Consider the following 26,865-nt stretch of genomic DNA (forward strand, 5'->3'; position numbering starts at 1 on the left):
TCACAACTGCATCACATTGTTGACTCATATTCACTGTAACCCCCCCGATCCTTTTCAGTAGTAATGTCATGCCAGTTATTCCCCATTTTGTAGTTGTGCATGTGATTTTTCCTTCCTAAGTGACGTACTTTGAACTTGTCTGTATTGAATTTCATCTTGTTGATTTCAGATCAATTCTCCAATTTGTCAAGGTTGTTTTGAATTCTAATCCTGTCTTTCAAATGTTATAAGCATACTCTCCATTCCATTATCCCAGTAATTAATTAATATATTGAATAATACTGGACCCAGGACTGACCCTTGTGATGGGACTCCACTAAATACGCCCTCCAAGTTTGACAATGAACAGTTGATAACTACTCTTTCAGTACAGTCTTTAAACCAGTTGTGTACCCACCTTATAATAACTTCATCTAGACTGCATTTCCCTAGTTTGCTTATGAGACTGTCTCGTGGGACTGTGTCAAAAACCTTACTAAAATCAAGATCTCCTGCTTTCCTCTCATTCAGTGGGCCAGTAACCCTGTCAAAGAAGGAAATTAGGTTGATTTGGCATGATTTGCTCTAGCCAAGTCCATGCTGTCTATTCCTTATAACCCTGTTATCCTCCAGTTGCTTACAAATTGATTATTTAATAATTTGTTCCAGTATCTTTCCAGTTATCAAAGTTATGCCGACTGTTATATAATTCCCTGGGTCCTCTTTGTTCCCCTTTTTAAAGATACGTACTATGTTTGCCCCTTCTCACGTCCTCTTGGCCTTCATCCATCCTCCATGGATTCTTGAACAGTTCTAAAATCGCTTCAGCTAGTTCCTTAAGTATCCTATGATGAATTTTATCAGGCCCTACCAACTTGAATACATCTATCTTCTCTAAATATTCTTTAACCTGTTTTTTTTCCTACTTCGGCTTTTGTTCCTTCCCCTGTTAATATTGATTGTGTTAAGTATGTGGTCATTATTCACTTTTTTTTAGTGAAAACTGAAGCAAAATAGTTAACACCTCAGCCTTCCTAATGTCATAGGTTATCATCTCTCCTTCCCTGTTAAGCAGAGGGTCTATACTTCCCTTTGTCTTTCCTCTGCTCTTAATGTATTTAAAGAACCTCTTCATATTGCCTTTATCTTTCTTGTTAGTAGGTATAACTCATTTTGTGCTTTAATCTTCCTGATTTTGTCCCTACATACTTTTGCTATTCTTTTGTGCTCCTCCTTAGCAGTTCATCCATGTTTCCACTTTCTGTAGGATTCCTGTTTGATTTTCAGGTCATTAAAGAGCTCCTAATGGAGCCATATTGGCTTCTTACTATTCTTTCTAGTTTTCCTTTGCATGGGGATAGTTTGTACTTCTGCTTTCAATATTGTCTCCTTGAGAAATTGCCAGCTCTCTGAACTCTGTTTTCCTATATAAAAATTGCATTAGCCTATATAAAATCACCATCTGCCTGTGGGCCTCTGTGTTGTTCTGTCCATTTTTATAGTTTTCACAGTCTTGAATGATCTATTCCTTCTAAAATTACAAGTTTTGCTCTTTCCTTAAGTATAACTATCCCTACGCAGTTTGTTCCCTCCCCTTACTCCAGATATTTGGGCTTCTGTTTGTTTACCTTTTGTTGTTCCATAGTAATTGGAATGAACCCAACCTAAATATAGTCACTATATACAAAGAGCCTTAATGAATAATGAGTTGTGATAAGTCTGCACTAAACCACAGCAGTGAGATAAACCAAACTAATATGAGAGCCATTAACCCTTCAGATCCCAGCACAAATGCAGCAATGCTGTACATAATTGCTTATTTCTGATACTATTACATGGGTGATTTTAAAAAAAACAAAACAAAAAACTCATAATAAAGTGCTGTAATGACTAGCTTTTTCAGTCAGAGAATTTTGGCTTAGAAAAGTAAATGAAAATCTGAATCTAAACTTCCAATAGTTTGGACAGAAATTTAGTAAATAGATGCCCTTGTCAAACAGTTGCTGGACAGAAAAGGAACAAGTTTTTGAAAAACAAACTTTAGATGTAATGTATTTGATATTGCAAATAATCTGGTGAAGGCAAATGTAATTTTAAAGTGAAGTAGCTGGTGGATTGGTTTTGGCAGGGATTGGGTTAAACAGTGGTTGAGGTGCAGTTGATGCAAGTGCCTGTGTAGAGCTGAGCTAAATGCTGCACCTGAACAAACGGAAATGCACAAGCTGAATGAAGTATCGCAGGGAAGAGACTGAATCTGTAAGTGTGTGAGATGGAAGTAGTGTAGGGGCAGACCACAGCAAGCCTGCGAGTTGTTCAGTACATCTCTTGGTGGGAGCTTTCTCTTGACCACTGCAATGTGCAAACAGCTGTACTGGAGCCGGGTCTCCACATTTACACTGGGCATTCATTTGGACGAGAGGTTGATTGTTGATGCGAGGGCACAGACGCAGGAGACATTGCCACAGGTGCACATTACTCTTTGTTCTTCCTTGAAACATGCCTGGCGATGCCTGGGATGATTGTGTTGGTGACTGACTGCCAACTCTGCATTGTTGCTCTCAGGAACAGTGAAGGAAGAGTATGCAGTAGTGTTCGACTAGACAAGAATAGAGATTCCTATCAGAATACAGTGTAGGAGATTCTTCACTATGGATTTGCACAGATATTAAAAGATCCCTACTCCTTTCTTTATAAATTGGCTTTTGTTAACAGGTGAAATTTTCATGTTGCATATATCCAATTCTGAAAAGTGTTGGGTGATTGCACTTTCATTTCACCATGGGATCCAAATACTAGCCTAACACTAGTGTTAGCTTTTAGCACCAAAGGTTGTTTTAATCCAGCTAGCACAGGATTTTTTGTCTTTCAGTAAAACCTTTTTACTGTTCAAAGGAAGGTAAATTCACTCCTTCATTTAGCTCCCTTCCTATTAGAGAACCTGAGACAACCCCCCAGGCCTTTTCCTAAAAGGGAAGGGCCTATGGAATCAATAAGCTGAGGGAGAAAGGCATTTTTTCAATTAGTGGAACTTTTGATCATAAACAGATACCAAACTATAATTTTTGAGATTTTTTTTATCAACCTCTGAAAAAACTTAGCCTTGATAAGAATGGAAGGAAATATGAACCGAGCACCTCCGTTGCTGATTAACGCATGTGGTGCTTTTGGATAAAACTCTAGGACAGGAGGCTTTTGTTCTTTTCTGTATCTTGAGGTATTTTGTTCAAACGTGTACACCTAGGAGAGCTGAATGAATAATAATCTGAGCTTTCCTCCTTCTTCATTAGTCCTACTTAACAGATAGAGTTATACTAAATGGAAAAATCTGGATTTGGGATGGTAGCATCTCATGCCGTAACCCAAATGCCAAGGATGTTTTTAGCTATTTCATTCTACTGGAATACATTTATTTATAGGCATTTCACTGACACTCTTCATATTAATAGCTGACAGCCTACTGCTAAGTGGTCTCATTTATTAATAGCTATGCAGTCCATGCTGAGACATGTGACAATGCAAAGTCACTGAAAACCTTTGGATTTTAACCATGTGAGTGTTGGAGCCTTTTGAAGTAATGTGATCATGGACTGACAAAAAGTTGAAAAAAATTGAGAGGGTGTGCAATTCCTGGATTCCAAAGCTTATATCCTGGAGAATGTTTGCCAGCAAACTCAGATAAGGAACTGTCAATAGGAGTTTGGGTAACCTCTTAAACCAATGACCATACCCTGAATAGAGATTTGTTTGCCACTGTTGTAACTCACAGCAGTGCATGTGGTGTGTGTGGGTATACATTATCACTGGATATATGTACGTGTATGTCCAAACACCATCAGCAGTTATCTGTTTCTCTGCTTAGATATTGCAGTGGTGGGGACACAAAAGCACCTAGACTGAAAGAAGATTAGGTTGAGTGATTTATAAGAGTGTTTGTTGCGTGCTGGCTATATCTGGGGCTATGACCTGCAGCAAATGTGGGTAATATTAAATGCATCTGATTGTCATGAAGGTGTTCGCTAGCTCTCCCGTCTCTGGATTGGGTGCCATACATGAAGAGTAAGTGGTATTGCTGTTGGCTTTAAAAGCGGATGTCAGCATCTTCCTGTTTCTCTGTGGAGCCATGTAGAGGAAGACAGACTAGATGGATATAAACATATTTCTCCTCCCCTCCTCCCCCCTGTACTCCTGAAACTGATAAGTATTTGATTTTCTAATTTACAAAAATATTTTTTTCTTGAACAGAAAGTAGGGGTGACAGGGCCTCCTGATCCACAAGTCCGCTGCCCTTCGGTTATCGAGTTTGGGAAGTATGAAATCCACACCTGGTACTCCTCCCCATACCCACAGGAATACTCAAGGTACACTGTGCAAACTCTTCACCTTCATTGGTGTTTACAAATTGTGTGATAGTTACTCTGGCAGGTGCAGAAATCCCAGGCTGGTGAACTGGAATTTTAGTATATAAAGAGCATATATGTGATTTATGATAAATAATGAAATGAGTATCTTGGGGTCCATTTAGGCCTAATCAAAAAATTGATAAATTCTCTCATGTCTCTATATACTGCAAGTATTACAAATGCTTTCGAAAGGTATCATAAGATGGATATGCAGAGAGTTGAGATGCTGTGTTCCCAAGGGAGAGAGCACTCCCAGGCTAAGTGATCTGGCAATACATTGTTACTAAACATGTAGATGACTGGAGAAGTTGAGTTTGAGGTCTCATCAGTTCTTTAGTTTTAGCATACATTACAATATAAACAATATTCATTAGCATACATTACAATATAAACTGTTAAAGCTTGTGCTGAGGTGAACTTTGAAATAATCTGATTTAGAGCTGTGAAATGGCAGGATGCATTCTTGAAGGAAATGGAAAAAGAAATAAGCAGAAAAGTTGCTAAGAATAATTTGTTTAAAATTACACTATATGAACTGTTGCTAAATTATTTTTGGTTCCAGATATTTATTTACAGTTGTCATCAGCATAATGCCTCACATTTACCAAACCCAAATATGGTAAATTTGTCTGTTTCCTGACCTAGGAGACTGCCATGTAGCAGAGAGTAAAATTTATTTGGTCGCTTTTATATTGTTTTCTATTCACTGAAAACCTTGCAAACTGTCTAAACCACAAGCTATCCAACCTTCAGAAAAAAAGTCAGTTCAGAATGTGGACCAGCTTTAAATAAGACCATAGAGGGGAAAGAATGAAACCACAAAACACCCTCTCTCACCCAGTCATGCAGCACGGGGATCACTGTAAAAAATAATTCTTACTCTTCCAAATGCTGTGGGATTAGTTAAAATAACTGTAATTAACACTGTAGCTGGAGAGAGTAATTGGAGTCAAGTCAATAATAGCAGGCTCACCATCAACCCCATCACAGTGAATGACTTGAACAGAGAAAGGCTTCATAGAAATTAGAGATTGAATTTTAGAGACTGAAAATTACAAAGCCCTCCCCCCAATGCAGAACAGTTCCTTACAGTATTTCTCCAGAGTTTTAGCTGACGCACACAATGGGACCTTCACCACTTCCATTGGATACTGTTTCACACTTAAGCAGAGCTCAGTACGTGGAACACTGTGTATATGTAAAATGTGTATTCATTATAGAATAAAGAAATGGGGTAGCTTTAGATTTATTTTATATTTTTGGCTGAAGTAGATATTTGGTTAAGTTGTTTGGTTAGTGAGACTGCTTTTATCATTTTCTTTTCCCTCAAGTTCTGTATTGGCAGGACTGAGGAATTTGGTACTTTTGTTATAGTTAATAAGCAAAAGCAATGCAATGTATTTATAGATTTTGATTTTCTTTACCTTTACTTACAGGCTACCTAAATTGTACCTTTGTGAATTCTGTCTAAAGTATATGAAAAGTAGAACTATCCTCCAGCAGCATATGAAGAAATGTGGCTGGTTTCATCCTCCAGCCAATGAAATTTACAGAAAGAGCAATACTTCAGTCTTTGAGGTAAGTTAGGAAAATGATTGATAACTGCTGCTTTCCTGTGTCATTTAAAATGTGACACTGATGCCTTTACAACATTCATATAGATCACGTGGGATTCATATACCCTTAAAAATCTTGCCTTCTCTTTGTCCTTAAATCATTCAGCTCTGTAAAGAATGAAGAAGTGAATGATAGCCCTGAGTGTCATAGTGCTGCTAAGTTCATGAGTAGATTAGTGACCTCAAAATATGTTAAAAGCCATAAATGGGGTTAATTTCTCCTTCAGGCTGATATATTAATATAACAGAGTGATCAGTGCCCCCTAAGTGTACCCTACCACTTTGACAATCATCTGAGCCACTATGCATTATCTGGAAATCCTTTCTTTAATGTTTGAGGGTTAGAATGAATTGAGATATCCAACAGAATCAGATAATTGTATGGTGATAAGTGTAATGACTTCATTTGTTCTCTGTTTCTGTAAGGTTGATGGCAATGTCAGTACCATTTACTGCCAGAACCTGTGCTTGCTGGCAAAACTCTTCCTGGACCACAAGACACTCTATTATGATGTGGAGCCATTTCTTTTCTATGTGCTGACACAGAATGATGTCAAGGGCTGCCACCTTGTAGGCTATTTCTCGAAAGTAAGTATTTTAGCATGGAGTAATCTTGGATTCGGACTTGGAGCTGGACCTGTTCTGTGTCGGTTTGAAATATAGTGTTGCCAAAGGGTCTTTCGTTAATTGTGGCAGTCCTGGTCTTAGACAGTGTATGAAGAATTCAGGGACATGTAGCAACTAATAAAGCCAAATTTCCTCTTCATATTGTTGAACAGAGCATATCCTCAAAGGAACTAGTACAGCACTTAGCAGCTCAAAGGGAAAAGTTTTTAAATGACTTCCTATTCCCTTGATGGTGATAGGTAGAACTGCTTGTGAAGTAAACATTGTTACCCACATAAAGCTATCTAAGCTCTTCCTCGGCAGAGAATGTCTTTTCTTGGTCTGCAATTTGAACCTCCTTTCAAACCTTTTATTTTGTATGCTAGGAATGCGGAGTCCACTGGTGCTGAATATATCTTAGTGTTCCCCATATAGAAGCCAGGCATAGGAAGCCAAACAAAGATTTCAAATAGCTACATTTTCAAGTCTCTTTGTCCCAGCAGTAGTTGTTTTGCTTGCAATCCTAGCCATCAGAGAAACAAGGCAAAAACCAAACAAAAAAACCCCAGTGGCAGTAATCAATGGTCATCTTTCAACTTCTAGACCAGCACACAATGGCTTGGATTTTGATTTCAGTTACAGTGGTGTGAATCTTGGTTCACTCTAGATTTACACCAGTGTTACTTGGATATGAGAATCTATCTCTATGTCTTTAGCACCTCCATTTTGGTGCTTTTGAGTGATTGGTGGGGACTTAAAAATGACCGTCAGTGTAGGAATTTATCTTTGTTTCTAAGTCGAAGAAGGTAGCAGATGTCACTGTCTCATTCTTTCCCCCCTCCTGGGGTGGTTGTTTCAGTAGTAATGACAATGACTTGGTACTGTTCCATCTTAACTCACTGGGGACTGTGCTTCGCTGCTGCGCATTGCTGTCCCCAAGGAGCTGTGACTGGGGCTTTCATTCTTAGTCTTTAGTTCAGGATTAATTACTAGCTCACACACAGCAGCTTCTTTTCCATCTCACTAAACCATTGTTTTTCAAGTTTCTTTCTCTTTTCTCTATCAGGAGAAGCACTGCCAACAGAAGTACAACGTTTCCTGTATAATGATTCTTCCCCAGTACCAGCGTAAGGGCTATGGCAGGTTCCTCATTGACTTCAGTAAGGATCACTTTCACATTCATGTTTTTTTCACCTTTTCATATTTGTTTGGCCTTTCATATTTTTAGACGTGGAAGATGTACAGGTATCCAGGAACTTTCTTGGGTGAAATACCTTCTCCAGAATTAGCTGTATTCTGAGAGCACCAGAAAACATCCAGGCTTCTGGGCTCTGCTCTTTAAACTGGTGGAAAGCTAAATGCTGAAAACAAATACATGATTCTCCCTCTGATTCCCATGTTTACAACATAAGTGCCTCATGCCAAAAGCTGTAGAGATGCTCAGTGCAGAGTTTCTGGCAAAAGGTAACCCTACTTTAGTAGGTTTCAGAGTAACAGCCGTGTTAGTCTGTATTCACAAAAAGAAAAGGAGTACTTGTGGCACCTTAGAGACTAACCAATTTATTTGAGCAGGAGCTTTCGTGAGCTACAGCTCACTTCCTCAGATGCATATCGTGGAAACTGCAGCAGGCTTTATATATACACAGAGAATATGAAACAATACCTCCTCCCACCCCACTGTCCTGCTGGTAATAGCTTATCTAAAGTGATCATCAAGTTGGGCCATTTCCAGCACAAATCCAGGTTTTCTCACCCTCCGCGCCCCCCCCCCCCCCACACACACACACAAACTCTCACTCTCCTGCTGGTAATAGGTAATACTTTAGTAGTTCTTTCTGAAATCAAGTAAACCCTAAAACTACATTGCTTGTTGAAACTGTCAGCAGCTGAACTAAGAGACTTATAGTTTCTCAAGCAGATGCTAATAATAGTTTGTTTATTTTATCTTTTGATTTAGAGTAATCAAAAACATCTATACACAGGCTCTGAGCACTCTGTCATTTGTATAAAATTACGAACTCAAATACAAATTTCAGTCAGCTCCTCTTACTGACCAGCAGCTCTAAATACAAACAATAACACCCCATTACATTGGCCAGTACCTCAGTCTCCACTGTCAGCTTGTCTGCACTTACCAGTACAACGATACTGGTATAATTAAACCACTTTACTTATACTGAGGTAACCCCTGTGTGGCCACTCTTATTCTGGAATTAGTGTCCACACAGGTTGTTATAATGGTACAACTATACTGGAATAGTTCTGCCAATAAATTTCCCTGGGTAGACCAGTCCTAACTCTCTTCAAGGACCAGGTAAAATACATGGGCCCTACAAAATGCCCTGAAAATCAACAAATCTAGGTTATTTCAGATCAGGAGTGGGAGCCCCCGGCTCTGATAGGGAATGACTTGTCTGCCAGCAACTGCCTCTTTGTTCTATCTAGCATCCTTGCCTCCTCTGATCACAACTATGGTAGTATATCACAGGAAAATAGGCAGTCTTAGGCCCATTAGGGCTCTATAGGTCAGTACCAGAATATGAGAAGCTCAGGGATCTAATTGAAGTTTCCCAACATAATATTTTTTTTAAAAGGTTTGGGATTTTTTTGGTTTAGCCAAGTGGTGGAAATATGTGCTTCCCCTTGAAATCCTCAGTCATCATTTCAATCACGTTTTGTGCCTGGAATATTCAATTTCACAAGCACAAAAATATCTGGGTGTGCTCTGAGGAGAAGGTTACTGCTGTTTTAGGCTGAAGTCGGTTATGAAATAGTTCTTTTCCCTCTTGTCTTTCATTAATGATTAAAGACAATAGAGTGACAGTACACTGTTTTTTAATTACAGGTTTCAGAGTAACAGCCGTGTTAGTCTGTATTCGCAAAAAGAAAAGGAGTACTTGTGGCACCTTAGAGACTAACCAATTTATTTGAGCATGAGCTTTCGTGAGCTACAGCTCACTTCATCGGATGCATACCATGGAACTCTGCTGCAGTTTCCATGGTATGCATCCGATGAAGTGAGCTGTAGCTCACGAAAGCTCATGCTCAAATAAATTGGTTAGTCTCTAAGGTGCCACAAGTACTCCTTTTCTTTTTGTTTTGAAATTACTATATTAGTGTACTCTAAAATAAATTTGAAAAGGATATTTAGAAGGCTTTCTGCACTTTAACTGCATGCTCAATATCCAGATAACAGTTCCAAGGCACTTTCTCATTATATTGTCCTTCTTCACCTGAAGAAGAGTTCAGTGTAAGCTAAAAAGCTTTTCTCTCTCACCAACAGTAGTCCAATAAAAGATAGCTCACCCATCTTGTCTCTCTAAGTTCAAAATAGGCAGATTATGCCATCTAGTGGTAATAGCTCATAATCTGTAATCAAAGCAGGATGCAGTTTATAAATGTCTGAATGTACTATAGAATAATGGAGGTTAGAGATGGAAAAGATCTGACCGATTATTCGGTGTCTCCTGTAGATGCAGGATATAGTCTTGGTTTTCAAACACTTTCTGTCCCTTTTTTGGAAGAATGCCACTGTACAAACTTCTCTATAATGTTGCCACTGGGATAGGATGTAACATATGCATCCTACATCCTACATCCATATGTAGGATGACTACATATGCCAGTCCTTGTGAGAAGTTGCTTTGTGTTTCCTTAGGCTATCTGCTATCAAAGCGTGAGGGCCAAGCAGGGTCCCCAGAGAAGCCATTGTCTGATCTGGGCCGTCTTTCATACATGGCTTATTGGAAAAGTGTAATATTGGAGTGCCTTTATCATCAAAATGACAAGCAAATCAGCATCAAAAAGTTAAGCAAACTCACTGGAATCTGCCCTCAAGACATCACTTCCACTCTGCATCACCTGCGAATGCTTGACTTCCGCAAGGACCAGTGAGTATAGCAATCGCACGGCTTCTCAGCTGGGATCCAGATACAACTGTACAGAGCTGGGGGAGGGGTCATATTCATACACTTGGGTGGTGTAACATCTCCCCTGCTCCCCAGGAGCTGGCTCTGACTGCTCAGACAGCATTAGCAGGACAGATCACACAGTAATATGCCAGGGTGAATGTTGAGAAGGGCAAATATATAATCTGAGCATCAAAGCCAAGTAACATACCATCAGCTCTTACACAATAGCAGTGATGTGTCTTTTTACTTTTCCTGTTTCTTTGTGGAGGTAGTATGGAATGGTGTCATTCAAAATCACATGAGCAAAGGTACTCTTTGTCCTGCAACAAAGATCTTGTTTACATTCTAAAAGTGACCATGTCAGCAGCTCAAGTTATAACACTGATGTCCCCGAACACAGTTAAAGCACATTTTTGTAGTTGGGACTTAGCCTTTTGACTGTGTTCTTGAGTAGCATTAAGCCTTTGATATGTACCCTAAGTAATGAGTGTGTCTCTCTCATCGTTTCCTTCCCTTCATTTTAGGCTGCCTCTCCCTCAGTGTATATACACCCAATCCCACAGTCTTAATACCCTCATCTAAGAACATAAGAATGGCCATACTGGGTCAGACCAATGGTCAGTCTAGCCCAGTATCCTGTCTTCTGACAGTGGCCGGTGTCAGATGCTTTAGAGGTAATGAACAAAACAGGGCAGTTTATAAAGTGATCCATCTAGTCGTCCAGTTCCAACTTCTGGCAGTCAGAGGCTTCGGGACACCCAGAGCATGGAGTTGCATCCCTGACCATCTTGGCTAATAGCCATTGATGCACCTATCTTCCATAAACTTATCTAATTTTTTTTTTAACCTAGTTATATTTTTGGCCTTCACAACATCCCCTGGCAACAAGTTGCACAGGTTGACTGGGCGTTGTGTGATGTACATCCTTTCATTTGTTTTAAACCTGCTGACTATTAATTTCATTGGGTGACCCCTGGTTCTTGTGTTAAGTGAAGGGATAAATAGCACTTCCTTATTCACTTTCTCCTCACCATTCATGATGTTATAGATCTCTGTCACATCTTACCTCAGTTGTCTCTTTTCTAAGATTAACAGTCCAAGTCATTTTACTCTCTCCTTCTACGGATACTGTTCCATACTCCTAATCATTGTGGCCCTTCTCTTTACTTTTTCCAATTATAATATATATATTTTTTAGATGGGGCAACCAGTACTGCAGGCAGTATTCAAGGTGTGGGCATACCATGGATTTATATAGTATCATTATGATATTTTGTGTCTTATTATCTATCCCGTTACGAATGGTTCCTAATATTTTGTTAGCTTTTCTTTCTGCTGCTGCACATTGAGCAGATGTTTTCAGAGGACTATCCATGATGACTCCAAGATCTCGTTCCTGAGTGGAAACAGCTAACTTAGACCCCCATCATTTTGTGTGTATAGTTGGGATTATGTTTTCCAATGTGCATTCCTTTGTACTTATCACCATTGAATTTCACCTGCCATTTTGTTGTCTGGTCACGCAGTTTTGTGAGATTCCTTTGTAACTCTTTGCAGTCAGCTTTGGACTTGACTATTTTGAGTAATTTTGTATCACCTGCAAACTTTGCCACCTCACTATTTACCCCTAAAGTCAAATGAGGTTGTAACATTCAACTTGCAGTTTGCTCTGTAACTAACAATATCACTGTTAGCAGTGGCAAGGAATGGGAAGACATTAGTGCTGTCTCTGTAAAGCGGCGGCTCTGAACATGCGGCCCAATTAGCACACAGCTGCGGCCCAGCTCAGCTATGTGCTAAAGGCTCTGAGCTGCTGGCTGCCCTGACGCGTGGCGGGGTCCATGCTCCGGGTGGCCCTGCCTTGGGGCGGGCTCTGGGGTCCGGGCTGCCGGCTGGCCTCACGCAGCTGGGTCCAGGCAGCCAACTGCCCCCCATCCCCAAGCAGCAGGGTCTGGGGTCAGGTCCCTGTCACACGACCGGCTCTCCGCACCTAGCCCCACTCTGTAGAGAGGTCTCTGGGCGGAGGGCTCTGAGCATAGGGGGTTAGGTGGGGGGCACTGTGGTTCTCAACCTGTGGCCCAGCTAATACAACGATAAATAAGTTGAGAACCGCTGCTCTAAAGACTGAAGGTGTCCTCCCTCCCAGTCTTAGGATATCTAAGATGATAGAATGTTGTCCCCTCAGACTGTCCTCTGCTACTTTTCCTTCCTGAAGTCTGACATGATGGGCATCGATTGATGGTACAGAGTCCTTCTTTCATATCTTGCTTTGCATCAGTTTCTCTCTGTCTGTGTTTAAAGTGTGCACCACACATATGGCAGACTGAAGGATTTTTCTCTATTCACAGATTTGTTATTGTTCGTCGGGAGAAACTTATCCAGGATCATATGGCAAAGCTCCAGGTGAATCTCCGGCCCGTAGATGTAGATCCAGAATGTCTGCGTTGGACACCTGTTATAGTTTCCAACACTGTTGTCTCTGAGGATGAAGACGAAGAGACTGAGGAAGGAGAAAATGAAGAGCAGCAGCAGAAGGAGAGAGAGGTCAGTGTAAGAGTGAATCTGTTCTCTGTATATAGACCATAGTGTGCCATTTGAGTCCTACTTGGACAGCTCTTGTACCTCCCCAGACAATACGGTGTTTTGTTTCCAGACTAGAAATTTAAATAGGAAGCTATGGGGTTTTATTTAATGGTAGAAGACATCAGAATTTTGGTTAGGTTGCTTGTCTATTTTCAGATCAGAAACCAGAAAAGTGAAATCCAAATGGGGCATAGTCTGGAGGGAAGTAGAGCCCATCCTGGTGCAGCGTGGTTAGAAATTCCACAGGGACTGCTGTCACTGAACAATTACTAATTTGTTTTAACCTACAGAAATGCACAGGCCACACACTGTAAAAATGGAACCAAGGTTGTAATAATTTAGAAATTCTCCTATGGATTTTTTCCCTTAAATAATATTTGTTTTTTTCAAAAACATTAGACAACCTAGATATTCAAAGATAAGTTTACAGTTAAAAACGCAGAAGACATTAGCCAGTATGAAAATACACATTGAAGAACACCAAAGCAGTGTGACCCTGCCCTTGTATCACTGCCCACAAAGCATGGGAAACCAGGAGGCCATCATATCCTCAAGCACTTCACTTTGTCACGTCAGTAACAGCGTTGAGGAGTGACCTAAATAGATTACCTTACTCTTGTTGACAAGCTGATTGCACACTGCTATAGCATTTAAACTGTGAAATACACTTGACTCTACATTGCTACAGAAAATTACTTCTGTTGTCTTTGACCATATGCAATATATGAAAAAAGGGCTTTTACATCCCGCTTCCTCCAAGGTTTAACAGATACTGGGCTTTGGTGTAAGATTATTGTATTTTCATTCCAGCAGGTATCAGTAAACTAATATGGTCACTGGTAACAGAAATAAGCTGTCAGGCAGCTTGTGGGAGAACATTATCAAACGGGGATTTTGGACCCCCCTTTGCAGCCCTTCGAGATCTATCTATTTGCCATTCTACAGTTCCCAGGAGTCATCCCTGATACCTTGTTCTGAGTCCTTCAGTTTCCAGTACTGTCCCTTGTCTTGGTCAAGAGCTTTTTTAGGGTGGGGTTCAGGATGGAAACATAATTTAAATAAAATATGTGAAATTTATTTGTTTTTATTTAATTCAGGTGGTAAAATCTGTATTGTGGGAGAAGAAGGAGCAAGAGCCTTATTCTCCTACAGAGAGTGAAAAAAAGCCAGACGTAATTCCAAACAATTCTATACGGCCAAATAAACAAGTTCTTCCCCTGGACAGTCTTCCTGCAAACAGCCAGACATCACGGAGAGGCCGATGGAGCCGAAAAGGAAAAAAGCTGCAGGAGCCCTTTAGTGAGAAGGAACAGAAACTTCTCATGGAGGAAAAGTCAGCAGTCCCCAGTGGGCGATGTAGTGAATGCGAGGAGAAGTCGGCAGCCTCGCGGGGGCGATGTGGAGAATGCGAGGAGAAGTCAGCAGCCTCCCAGGGGCGATGTGGAGAATGTGAGGAGAAATCTCCAGCTGCACGGGGGCGCTATGGTGAAGATGAGGAAAAGTCTGCAGTCCCTCAGGGACAGTATGGCAAAGCTGAAAAGTCATCAGCACCCCGGAGGCGATATAGTGAAGGCATGGAAATGTGGAGGGGGCAGCTAAAGAACAGCACCGAGCCCCTGAAATGCAGATTTACAGAGGAGTGTGACAGATTGCCCCGGCGCTATAGTGATGGGGATAGGACTCTCCTGAGGTGCTTTAGTGAGAGTAGCGAAGACGAGGAGGATGAGCCCGTGAGTCCTCGTTCAAACTCTCCACCAGTTCTCACCAAGCCAACATTAAAACGAAAGGTACGTGCTTCTTGTGCTCCTTCATCTCTGGCTGCATGCTGCAGTACGCGTTCTCCCTGGATTGGTACCATTTTGGGGTACATTGCTGAAGATACTTGGTTTAAAGCTATACAAGTTACAATATAGCGTCTGATCTGCCTCTTTTCAAAGAATCTAAGAGACTGTCCTTGTTTCTCGAATGTGTGGAGAAGGCAATGTGTGGAGAACACTTTTGCTAACTCTTTTAGTAGAGGTTTCAGAGTAACAGCTGTGTTAGTCTGTATTCGCAAAAAGAAAAGGAGTACTTGTGGCACCTTAGAGACTAACCAATTTATTTGAGCATAAGCTTTCGTGAGCTACAGCTCACTTTTCTCCGTTCCCCAAGGCTTTTGATTTTCCAGTCTCTTCTGTTACAAAATACATCTATTTTATGTCATATACAACACAATAAACATGGAAATAGCATTCATTAGAAAAGGAGCTTCACAAAACAACGTTAACTAATCAGCAAGATTAAAATAAATTGCAATGTGAGGACTTCACCATGCCTGACTTTGGAGATATGAATTCTATAAACATGACCAAGAAAGCCTTGTGGTTAGTAGCAGGATGCTGCAAACAAAAAGTAGAAGTCATCTTTTCGGCATGATCTGTGTAGATGGTTTTAATTCACATACATATGTGCTGAAATTATGTTAGTTAGCTGTTAGTTAGTTAGTTAGCTGTTGGACAGTAAACCTGTCGAACTGTTATATAGCAGGCCATTGATGGATTGTTGATCCTCAGCTCTTACAAACAGATTCTGTTGTGTTACACTGGTGTAAATCCAGTTAACTTCATAGAAGTGTGGCTGAGTGAATAAAACACTGGACTGGAACTCAGAAGAGCTGGGTTCTAGCCCCATCTCTGCTACTAGCCGGTAGGGTAAGCTTAGGCAACTAACATCACTGCTCTGTGCCTCAGTTTCCCCATCTGTAAAATGGGGATGACGACTCTGATCTCCTTTACAAAGTGCTTTGAGATCTACTGACAAAATTGCTGTACAAGAGGGGGGCAGTAGTAGTAGTAGTATTCCTCTGTATTTTCACCTTCATCACTGAGGGGAGAGTCTGGGCCATGGTTTCAAGAGTGTCTAGATTTTGGAGGCTGAGCCAACGCAGACTGAGTTCAGAAGTCTTTTTTTTTCCATTTTTTCAGTGGTTTATTTTTGCTGTATGTGATCAAATGCCTTTTCCCCCTCCTCCCAGAAACCAATTCTCCATCGGAAGAGGCGAGTCCGTAAGCGCAAGCACCACAACAGCAGTGTTGTCACTGAAACAATCTCTGAGACCACAGAGGTACTAGACGAACCTTTTGAGGACTCTGACTCCGAGAGACCAATGCCCCGATTAGAGCCTACCTTTGAGATCGAGGAGGAAGAGGAAGAGGATGAGAGTGAACTGTTCACCCGGGGCTACTTTCGCCACTTACCCCCCCAGGATACCCTCAGGCGCAGACCCTCCTCTAAGAGGAAGTCCAAAGATGAAGAGGAGTCTGATGACACTAACGGTATGTTTCATGAGCAAGCTGTGAATTGGCACCTTGATATAGTTAAGGGTACTGAATGAGTTGATGAGCCTGAATCCCTCAGGAAGTGGTATACACTGCCGTGTAATTTCCAGATAAAATATCTAATTAGGCACAGATTACCAATCAAACCAACCTCTGATATTTATAACTCATGTGAAAAATGTATTTTTATATTTAAAGATCATCTCAGCATGTGAAGAGATAACAGGTCATCTTCACATTTCACCTATTCAACTTCCTTAGTGAAGGAAATATATGTGGCTGTAGTAATGGTTACGCAAATGTATCACTTAGAGAAATAAAAGCAAAGCAAATCGCAGCAACCTCTTACTCAGCCTCCCCTTACAGTGACTAAATAAAGTAGGAGGAATAGACAGTAAAGGGTCTATTTGGGATCTGTTCCTCATTTATATTGGGTATACTTGCCCTCAATTTCTCGTCCTTCCCCAAAGTACTCTGGTACTAAACCTTTAATACAGACAAGAAAAATAAATTTGGTCTGAACTGTGGCATTTAGTGTGCTGTAACACTATAGATGTAGCATCTCTCATTCAGGTATTTCACTAATAACCTAATTCACAGTTGTTATATGCTCCACTATTGCTTAATACATTGCATATACCCTGTGGGAGCTCTTTGATTGCCTACATTTTATGAGGGCAAACAGCCAAATAAAAATAAAGGACCATAAGAAGGAGATGTTTGGTGTTCTCATCCCACCTTCAGTGATTCTTACTGGAACTTCCTAAGTAATTTATAGCACTCAACTGGCCTCTCATTAGTAGAGGAGAATCATCCCTAATTGTATTTACATGTTGAAGAGGTAATGATGTAATTCTGTCTGTCTTTGCTATTTATATAGCAACAATCACCATTGTGTTCCTACAGTGCTAATCCCCATTTGCATTAAAATTAAATTTAAAAAAAAGTGTGAATGCAACATGGATTGGGCAGAAAGAATAACAAAATGTCATAACATGCAATAGTTAAGATTAAAAAAAATAACTTGAGATGAGAAAAGATCTATCCGGTCCATTTTAAGCAATGAGACTTCCAGTACTTTCCCTGGGAAACTATTATATAAACTAATACATCACATTTCCAGGTTTCCCCTGATGTTTGACTTACGTTTTTCTTCTCTTAATTTTATCTCATGTCTCCTAGTTATGGCTATGTTTACCATACCAAATAATTCCTGTCCTTCCAGTTGTTGCTTAATCAAGCTACATATATTTAATTTTCTTTATCTTCCCATGTGACTTAATCCTGCTTGCCCCCAGTCAGTTCTGTTGCTTTTCTCCAAACTTCCTCAAATTTGTCAGTATCTTTCAAGTAATATGTTCCCAGAAATGAGCACACTATATCAGATATTGTTGCACTGGAATCATTTACTGTGTACTCCTGTGTCTTTTGATGCTGACGTCTTTGCAGATCCTGCAGAAAATGGCATTGGGCTTTAAGAAAAATGTGAATTTCTCTCATTTAACAAGATAACAATTTAAAGGTCATTATAACTAGTTCAGTGCAGGCCATTTTTGGAGAAGAATTTATAGATTAATCAAAAACTTGAATCAGTTTTTAGTTTGCTGCAGTTTGAGAAAGCTCTGAGCAGGTGCACAGGAGGAGGTTTCAGTCTCAGAAAGACTACATTGGATTCATTTACAGTCAGTTCACATTGAGAAGATTTTCTTCACAACCATAAAGGCTAGGAAGTTTTTTAACGAAAGCTCAGATTCTGCAGAAACTTATGTCATTCGCCAGAAACTGATGTCATACCAGGCAAGTGGATTTTTTAGGCCCTGTCTAGGAGGGATTTGGCTCAAATTTTCCAGAATAATTTATCTTTAGGCTAAGACAAACATTTAAAATGTTTTATTACGTCCCCAAAACGTCACCTTATGGTCTGAAATTTGGTCTCAGGCCAGAGGGTGAGTTGTGTCTTGGCCACATTGGGGCCACTAGATAGAATGGGGAAAGGGGTGGTACATTGTCCAAGGCCTGAATTTAAAAGGAATCTTGGCTTCAGAGATGCCTCTGTGAGCAAGTCTGTGCTCTAGAGAGACAAAATGTATCCTTTCAATGTACTCTGCTCTCTAAATTACTATCATTTCTAAAACATCCAATACCATAGCGTCCAGTCGTTTACATGATGGAAGAGAGTGATCTTTTTTCCATGTAAGACTAAAATTCTTAGAACTTACAGTTAGAACAAGGAAGGGCAATTTTCAGTATGATTGCTACCAGGCTCCTTCTGTTTAGATTTAAGTAGACACTGATTTCGATTAGTCACATATACTACACAGATGTGCATGCGTATATATCCTTATAACAGAAAACGTTACATCATCATAAGGGGACCAAGATATGATTGATTCACTATTGTTTTTACAGTGCCCAAAAATGTTCTGGATCCTTAACAGTACAAATAAAAATAAAAGGTCCATGCCCAGAAGAAATTAAAATCTAATTATAGAGTTTACACAAGAAGAGGGTAACTAATAAGAAAGGTGAACAGAAGTGGAAGAAAAACACATTTACTCAATTTTGGCATTTGTGAATCTTGACGTTTTGGTTTTTAAAAAGAGGATGATATTAGTGACTTTAACTGGGTTATTATATAGGTGATATGGCAGTACTGCGCTTCTAGAAAGTTTCATTTCTGGCAATAACTTTGACTTTCCTGACATTTTGCATTTAAATTTCAGCTGGATTGTTCCATTCATTTGGTCAGCTTTTATGAAGGAAAAAAATTTCATAACCATGAAGGCTGTAATATATGGAATATTCAATTTATAATTAAAGAAACATTTTTATGGATTCAAACCCTACGGCATCAATCTCTCAAAAAATGTAAGGGAAGTGGTGGGAGGCCCCTTAAAACCTGTAAATCTATATTGAACTTATTGATATGGAAAATTTAAGTTCTTCTTCAAGTGCTTGCTCATGTCCATTCCATGTTAGGGGTGTGTGCTCACCACAGGTACCGGTGCAGGAAGTTTTTCCCTCAGTGGTATCCGTAGGGGACCGGCTCTGGTGCCCTCTGGAGTGGTGCGCACATGCGCCAGTATAAGGGGTGCCGCCGGCTCCCCCCTCCCTCAGCTCCTTCTTACCGCCAGTGATGCTCCTCACCCATCTCCTTGCTTTGGGAAGTGGTTCTTTTTTCCTGTCACTCATTGTGTAAATAGTTCTTAGATAAGTATTTTTCATTGTTCTCTTAATAGTTAGCGAAATAGTACTGCAGGTAAGTTAGCCCCCTAAGGGACTTAGCCCAGGGATGGGCACCAGGAGATTCCAGCCAGAGGCCTTCCAGGCTGCAAAAGACATCATGTCTTTGCTGGTGCCACCGATGCCCCGTCAAGACCTCGTCATCTCCAGAGGGAAGCCGGCACTGGGGCTTGTGCAACGGTCTCCATCGGTGCAGCATCATTCCACAGCGGTCGGCGTCGAAGCAGCGATTCCCAGGGATGCACTTCTGACCTGCCCACAACAACCAGAGCTCCTGGCACCATTTGCTGGACTCTTGGCATTGGTCCCCCGAGGCGTGGCATCACTCGCCGAACAGGCGATGCAGAGCCGAAGCATGCCACTGGTCTCCGGGATCATGGCACCAGTCACCAGAGCATGGGCATCACTCCTCGGGGCAACAGAGATCATCCGCACCACAACACTGATCCCCAGAACCACGTGACTGGTCCCCGGGGCCGAGACGCAGATTCCCAGACTTGCTGCACCAATCTCCAGAGTCGAGACTGCATTCTCTGTTGCCCCATTGTCGGTCGCCAGACTCCCAGCGTCGTTCCCAGAGCTCTAGGTGTCGATCGCTCGTGTACCGTCACCGATCCGTCGATCTCCGCCACCAGTCCCCAGACAGGCGCACTGGGACCCTGAGCCCCAGCACTTCTTCCGCAGACGCTGGAATGGTAGACGCAGAGGGGACATGGACATGGCGTCAGTGCCACTGTGGTCCCCAAGGGAGGAACTTTCTTCCTCAGCCTCAAAGGCTGAGGAGATGGCGGGTTCCTTGAGCCAGGCACACCCAGCCAGATCTGTAGGGGTTCCACCAGGGCTACCCGCTGGTGAATGGCCCCGGGGTCAATGGCCTAACTCGTGGCACTTTTGTAACCCGTGGGGGTTCTCCTAGGAATCAGAAACCCAGATGCAGTGTTCAGTGTCGGGGGTGTCAGAGAGGAGGTCGGCAACAGTCCCCCACCCCCCTCCAGATTCAGAGGAAGAGTCCGAGCAAGGTCCCCAGGAGCCCTCCGACCTTGGTGGAGGCCACCCATGCGGGGGACTTTGAGCCAGCCCCTCCTCCCGCCCTCACCCAACAAGGCAGTGGCGGGACCGTCCCAAATAGTGCCACAGGACGATGCCAAGGCATACCAGGAGCTGCTAAAGTGGCCGCAAACCAGGGATGGGAAGCAGAGGAACTGGCAGAAACCTCTGATACTTTGACATTTTGCCCATGGTGGACTTGTCTAGGGTTGCATTCCCGATCCACGAAGGAATAGTAAAGATGGTGAAAGCCTTATGCAGACTCCGTCCTCTCTCCCGCCTATCTCCAAATGAGCAGAGTGGAAGTATTATGTCCCTGTAAAGGGCTTTGAGTATTTATATTCCCACCTGGCTCCGAACTCTCTAGTGGTCTCTGCGGCCAACGAGAGAGACAGGCAGAGACAACCTGGCCCAACTCCCAAAAACAAAGACGGCAAGAGGTTAGACTTATTTGGCAGAAAAGTTTGTCTGCCAGCCTCCAGTTACGAGTGGCAAACCATCAGGCCTTACTCGGGAGGTATGATTTTAATGTGTGGCAATCTGTGGCCAAGTTCGCAGACTCACTGCCAGAGGACTCCAAGCAGGAGTTCCTTGTCATTTTAGATGAAGGGAGAAATGTGGCAAGGTCCTCCCTTCAGGCCACCTCTGACTTGGCAGACTCAGCTGCCAGGTCCATCGCTACGGCTGTCGACGGAGGCTCAACAATCAATTCAGAACCCACCTTTTGATGCCTAGCCCTGTTTGCAGAACAAACAGAAACAGTTACATGGGCTTAAGGACTCATGGGCTACTCTATGTTCCCTGGGTCTCTATACACCAGCCTCTTCTAGAAAGAGGTTTAAGCCGCAGCAACCTCAAAGACCAAGTGGTCAGGCCTGACCGGAGCTCTGCTGTAAGAAGGGCAAGGGCTACAAGCGCAGTCAAGGCCAACAACTAGCTCCTTCTTCCCACTTGGGCTCCTTCCACCACCTGCCTGGAAGCAAGTGGGTATTTTGAGGGTGTGCCTCTTCAGGGACCCTTCTCAGGAGCAACTTATCACCCAAGAGGGGCAAGCCGTCCTGCAAGTAGGGGCCGCAGAGGAAGTCCCCATGCATCTAAGAGGCAAAGGTTTCTACTTTTGGTACTTTCTGATACCGAAGGCCAAAAGGGGCCTGTGTCCCATATTGGACCTGTGAGGCATCAACAAATATCTCAAAAAGTTGAAGTTCTGCATGGTCTCCTTGGCCTCCATTATCCCCTTCCTGGAAACTGGTACACCGCCCTCGACTTGAAGGATGCGTATTTTTCATATTTCAGTTTTCCATGGACACAGAAGTTTCCTGTGGTTTGTAATGGAGTGAGCTCACTAACAGTTCGTAGTGCTTCCATTTGGCCTGGCTACAGTGTCAATGGTGGTCACAAAATGCATGAGTGTTCACAGCTTATCTGAGGCGCCAGGGCGTTCAAATCTACCTGTACCTCATGGCTCATCATGGGTCGTTCAAGGGTACAAGTTCATCGCAGCGTCGATTTGGTCCAAGTCACTTGCTGAGCATTGGGTCTGTTGATAAACGAACAAAAATCCACATTGGTCCCAGTACGGAGAATAGAGTTCATTGAGGGCAGTTCTGGACTCTATCCGAGCCAGGGCCTTTCTCCCAGAACCCGGATTCAAGGCCTGTAGGATCTCATTACCCAACTCACTGGTCACGCAATCACCATGGCCAGGGTATGCATCTGGTTGCTAGGGCACATGGCGGCATGCACATATGTAATTCAACGCACACGACTACGTCTCAGACCCCTCCAGATGTGGCTGGCATTGGTCTACACCCCAGCCAGGCACCACCTGGACAGAGTCCTCACAATTCCACCACAAGTAGTTACTGCTCTGGAATGGTGGTCCAACCCAGTAAATATGCCCAAAGTAGTACCCTTTGCGACCCCAAAACCCATAATGGTGCTAGTGTTGGATGCGTGGGAAGCCAATTTGGATCACTAAAGACCCAGCGGTTGTGATCCCAGGAAGACTTGGCATTGCACATCAGTGTCAGGGAGTTCAGGGCCATCCATTCAGCTTGCAAAGTGTTCCTTTTGCAACTATTCCATCAGGTGATACAGGTGTTGACGGACAATATGGCCTCCATGTTTTATGTCAGCAGGCAAGGAGGAGCACGGTCCTCTGTCGAGAAGCCCTCCGGCTGTGGGATTTCTTCTATCTGGAACCCCATATAAATAGAGGCTCTACATCTCCTGGCGTCCGAAACATGCTGGCTGATTGCCTTAGCAGGTCGTTCTTTTCTCACCACGAGTGGTCCCTCCACTCAGAAGTCATCAGAATGATCTTACAGAGCTGGGGAACTCCCCAAGTGGACCTGTTCGCCAACAGGCAGAACAGGAAGTACCACCAGTTCTGCTCCTTTCAAGGGCTTGACAGCGGATCGCTCTCAGATGCTTTTTTCCTGTCTTGGACAGAAGACCTGATGTACACCTTCCCACCAATCCCGCTTATCAGCAGGACCCTCCTGACAATTTAGAGGCACCGGGCCAAGTCATCATGATCGCCTCAGCATTGGTTCAGCATGCTCGTGGATTTGGCAACAGCATCCCCATGGACACTTCCTAACCACCCAGACCTGCTCTCAGGATCATGGGAGATTGCTGCATCATGAGATAATTGGCTCTGTGGATATGGGGAAAGCGGTGAATGTGATATATCTTGACTTCAGTAAAGCTTTTGACACGGTCTCCCACAGTATTCTTGCCAGCAAGTTAAAAAAGTATGGATTGGATGAATGGACTATAAGGTGGATAGAAAGCTGGCTAGATTGTCGGGCTCAATGGGTAGTGATCAATGGCTCCATGTTTAGTTGGCAGCCAGTATCAAGCAGAGTGCCCCAGGGGCCAGTCCTGGGGTTGGTTTTGTTCAACATCTTTGTCAATGATCTGGATGATGGGATTAATTACATCCTCGGCAAGTTTGCAGATGATACTAAGATGAGGGGAGAGGTAGATACACTAGAGGGTAGGGATAGGGTCCAGAGTGACCTAGAGAAATTGGAGGACTGGCCAAAAGAAATCTGATGAGGTTCAACAAGGACAAGTGCAGAGGCCTGCACTTAGGAAGGAAGAATCCCATGCACTGCTACATGCTGTGGACCGACTGGCTAAACAGCAGTTCTGCAGAAAAGGACCTGGGATTACAGTGGATGAGAAGCTGGATATGAGTCAGCAGTGTGCCCTCGTTGCCAAGAAGGCTAACGGCATATTGGGCTGCATTAGTAGGAGCATTGCCAGCAGATCAAGGAAAGTGATTATTCCCTCTATTCGGCACTGGTCAGGCCACACCTGGAGTATTGCGTCCAGTTTTGGTCCCCCCACTACAGAAGGGATGTGGACAAATTGGAGAGCAACAAAAATGTCCAGCGGAGAGCAACAAAAATGATAAAGGAGCTGGGGCACATGACCTACGAGGAGAGGCTGAGGCTGAGGGAACTGGGGTTATTTAGTCTGCAGAAGAGAAGACTGAAGGGGGATTTGATAGCAGCCTTCAACTACCTGAAGAGGGGTTCCAAAGAGGAGGGAGCTAGGCTGTTCTCAGTGGTGGCAGATGACAGAACAAGAAACAATGGTCTCAAATTGCAGTTGGGGAGGTTGGATATTTGGAAACACTGTTTCACTAGGAGGGTGGTGAAACACTGGAATGGGTTACCTAGGGAGGTGGTGGAATCTACATCCTTAGAGGTTTTTAAGGCCCGGCTTGACAAAGCCTTGGCTGGGATGATTTAGTTGATATTGGTCTTGCTTTGAGCAGGGGATTGGACTAGATGACCTCCTGAGGTCTCTTCCAACCCTGATATTCTAGGATTCTATGAACCTCGCCTCTCTCCACCTCACATCATGGATGCTGTGTGGCTGAACCCAAAGGAGCACGCCTGCTCTAGTCAAGTCCAGCGCATTCTGTTAGAGAGTAGAAAACCCTTCACTAGAGTGTCTTACCTGGCAAAGTGGAAGTGCTTCTCCTGCTGGGCATCAGAGCGGAGGACCCAGTCATCTCTGCAGTCCATTCTGAACTACCTGCTTCACCTAAAACATGAAGGTCTGGCCTTCTCTTCGATCTAGGTGCACCTGGCAGCCATTTTGGCCTTCCATCCTCACGTCCAGGGCAGATCGGTATTCTTGCATGAAATGACGATCAGATTTCTTAAGGGCCTTGAAAGACATTTCCCCCCAGTCCAGGACCTGGTACCCCAATGGGACCTTAACCTAGTCCTTTCTAGGCTCACTGGCCCTCCCTTTGAGCCTCCTAGCCTCCTGTTCTCTTGCGCATCTGTCGTGGAAGGTTGTTTTCCTTTTGGCTATCACTTGAGCGAGGCGAGTCTCTGAGATTAAAGCCCTTTCCTCAGAGCCCCCTTACACGGTGTTCTTCAAGGACAAGGGTCAGTTGCCTCCCCATCCTGCTTTCCTTCCAAAGGTGGTGTTGCGTTTTCATGTTAACCAGGACATTTTCCTCCCGGTGTTCTGCCCAAAGCCTCACGTGTCCAACGAGGAGAGGCGTTTGCACGCTCTAGATGTCAGGCGGGCTCAGGCTTTCTACTTAGAGCATTCCAAGCCCTTCCGTAGATTGACTCGATTCTGTCACAGTGGCTGATCGGATGAAAGGCCTCCCAGTGTCTTTTTAAAGACTTTCGTCTTGGATTACTTCCTGCATCTGTACTTGCTACGATTTGACACAGGTTGTACCTGCACTGATAGTGACAGCTCATTCAAGGCTGCATCTGGCAGCCTTCCTAGCACAAGTCCCTATCAAGGATATCTGCAGAGCAGCACACCTTCACGACCCACTACGCCATCACCCAGCAGGCCAGAGATGACACTGGCTTTGGCAGAGCTGTGTTGCAATCAACACATCCATGAACTCCTACCCGCCTCCACAGATACTGCTTGGAAGTCACCTAACATGGAATGAACATGAGCAAGCACTCGAAGAAGAAGAAAAAACGGTTACTTACCACCATGACTGTTGTTCTTCAAGATGTTGCTCATGTCCATTCCATGACCTGCCCTCCTTCCCCTCTGTCGGAGTTTCTGCAAGAAGGAGCTGAGGAAGGGGGGACCTGGCAGCATCCCTTATACCGACACACATGCACACCGCTCCAGAGGGGACCAGAGCCAGTCCCCCTATGGATACCACTACAGGGAAAACTTCTGGCCCCAGTGCATGTGGCAAGCGCACACACCTAACATGGAATGGGCATGAGCAACACATCTCGAAGAACATCAGTTATGGAAGGTTAGTAACTTTTTTTAAAGAACCAAATGGAACAGCATGACTAAATGTCAATTGAATGGGAAGTAGGACAACACCTTTCAAATACTTTTGAAGTATTTAACACTAAAGAGAGAGACAGATTGTTTAGGGTGGCTCCATTGGTTTAAAGTCAAAGTATGAAAACATATAGCAACTAATAATTTTTCAACGATTTACTGCGGGTAGGATGGGTCCTACACGGTGCTGAGAGACTAATAGAAGTGTCAAAAACTTCCAACCTCCCCTTGACTTCACAAACTCTACTTGACAGCACTCAGCACCTTGTAGGAACAGGCCCATAAAGAGCAAGGATGTCTGTGGTAAATGATGAAGACTACAGGCCACTGGTATAGAGCAATCTAGATCTCTGGTTATCTGGGTTTAAGCAAACAATATGTGTGCTAATACAGCCAAATATAAAATTACACTGTAGGAACAAAGAATGTAGGCCATACTTGCAGCACGGGGAAGTCTGTCGTGGAAAGCTGTGACTCTGAAAAGTACTTCAGGCTCATGGTAGATAATCACCTGAACATGAGCTCCCAGTGTGATGCTGTGGCCAAAAGAGCTAATGTGATCCTGGTATGTATAGACAGGGAAGTCTTGAGTAGGAGTAGGCAGGTTACATTATCTCTGTATTTGGTACTGCGACCACGACGGAATATTATGTTCAGGTCTGATGTCCACAAGATTTATAGACTTTAATGTCAGAAGGGAGCATTGTGATCATCTAGTCTGACCACCTGCACATTGCAGGCCACAGAACCTCACCCACCCGCTCCTGTATTAGACCCCTAACCTCTGGCTGAGTTACCGAACATAAGAATGGCCATATCCAGTTCTCTTTTAAACCCTGTTATAGTCCTAGCCTTC

The 26,865-nt window shown here is 43.1% G+C and overlaps 1 protein-coding gene across 4 annotated transcripts in view; it reads left to right on the forward strand.

Moving 5' to 3' along the window:
• Positions 1–26,865, forward strand: part of KAT6A (lysine acetyltransferase 6A) — an 81,744-nt gene that overhangs the window by 48,101 nt on the left and 6,778 nt on the right. For all 4 annotated transcript variants that reach the window (XM_073325195.1, XM_073325198.1, XM_073325199.1 and 1 more), the window contains 8 exons: positions 4,222–4,337; positions 5,816–5,957; positions 6,422–6,583; positions 7,668–7,761; positions 10,260–10,491; positions 12,861–13,056; positions 14,193–14,882; positions 16,109–16,409. In XM_073325195.1, the coding sequence (XP_073181296.1) occupies positions 4,222–4,337; positions 5,816–5,957; positions 6,422–6,583; positions 7,668–7,761; positions 10,260–10,491; positions 12,861–13,056; positions 14,193–14,882; positions 16,109–16,409 (1,933 nt within the window). The remainder of the gene's footprint in view (positions 1–4,221; positions 4,338–5,815; positions 5,958–6,421; positions 6,584–7,667; positions 7,762–10,259; positions 10,492–12,860; positions 13,057–14,192; positions 14,883–16,108; positions 16,410–26,865) is intronic.

Source organism: Lepidochelys kempii, chromosome 26, assembly GCF_965140265.1.
Source record: "Lepidochelys kempii isolate rLepKem1 chromosome 26, rLepKem1.hap2, whole genome shotgun sequence".
NCBI lineage: Eukaryota > Metazoa > Chordata > Testudines > Cheloniidae > Lepidochelys > Lepidochelys kempii.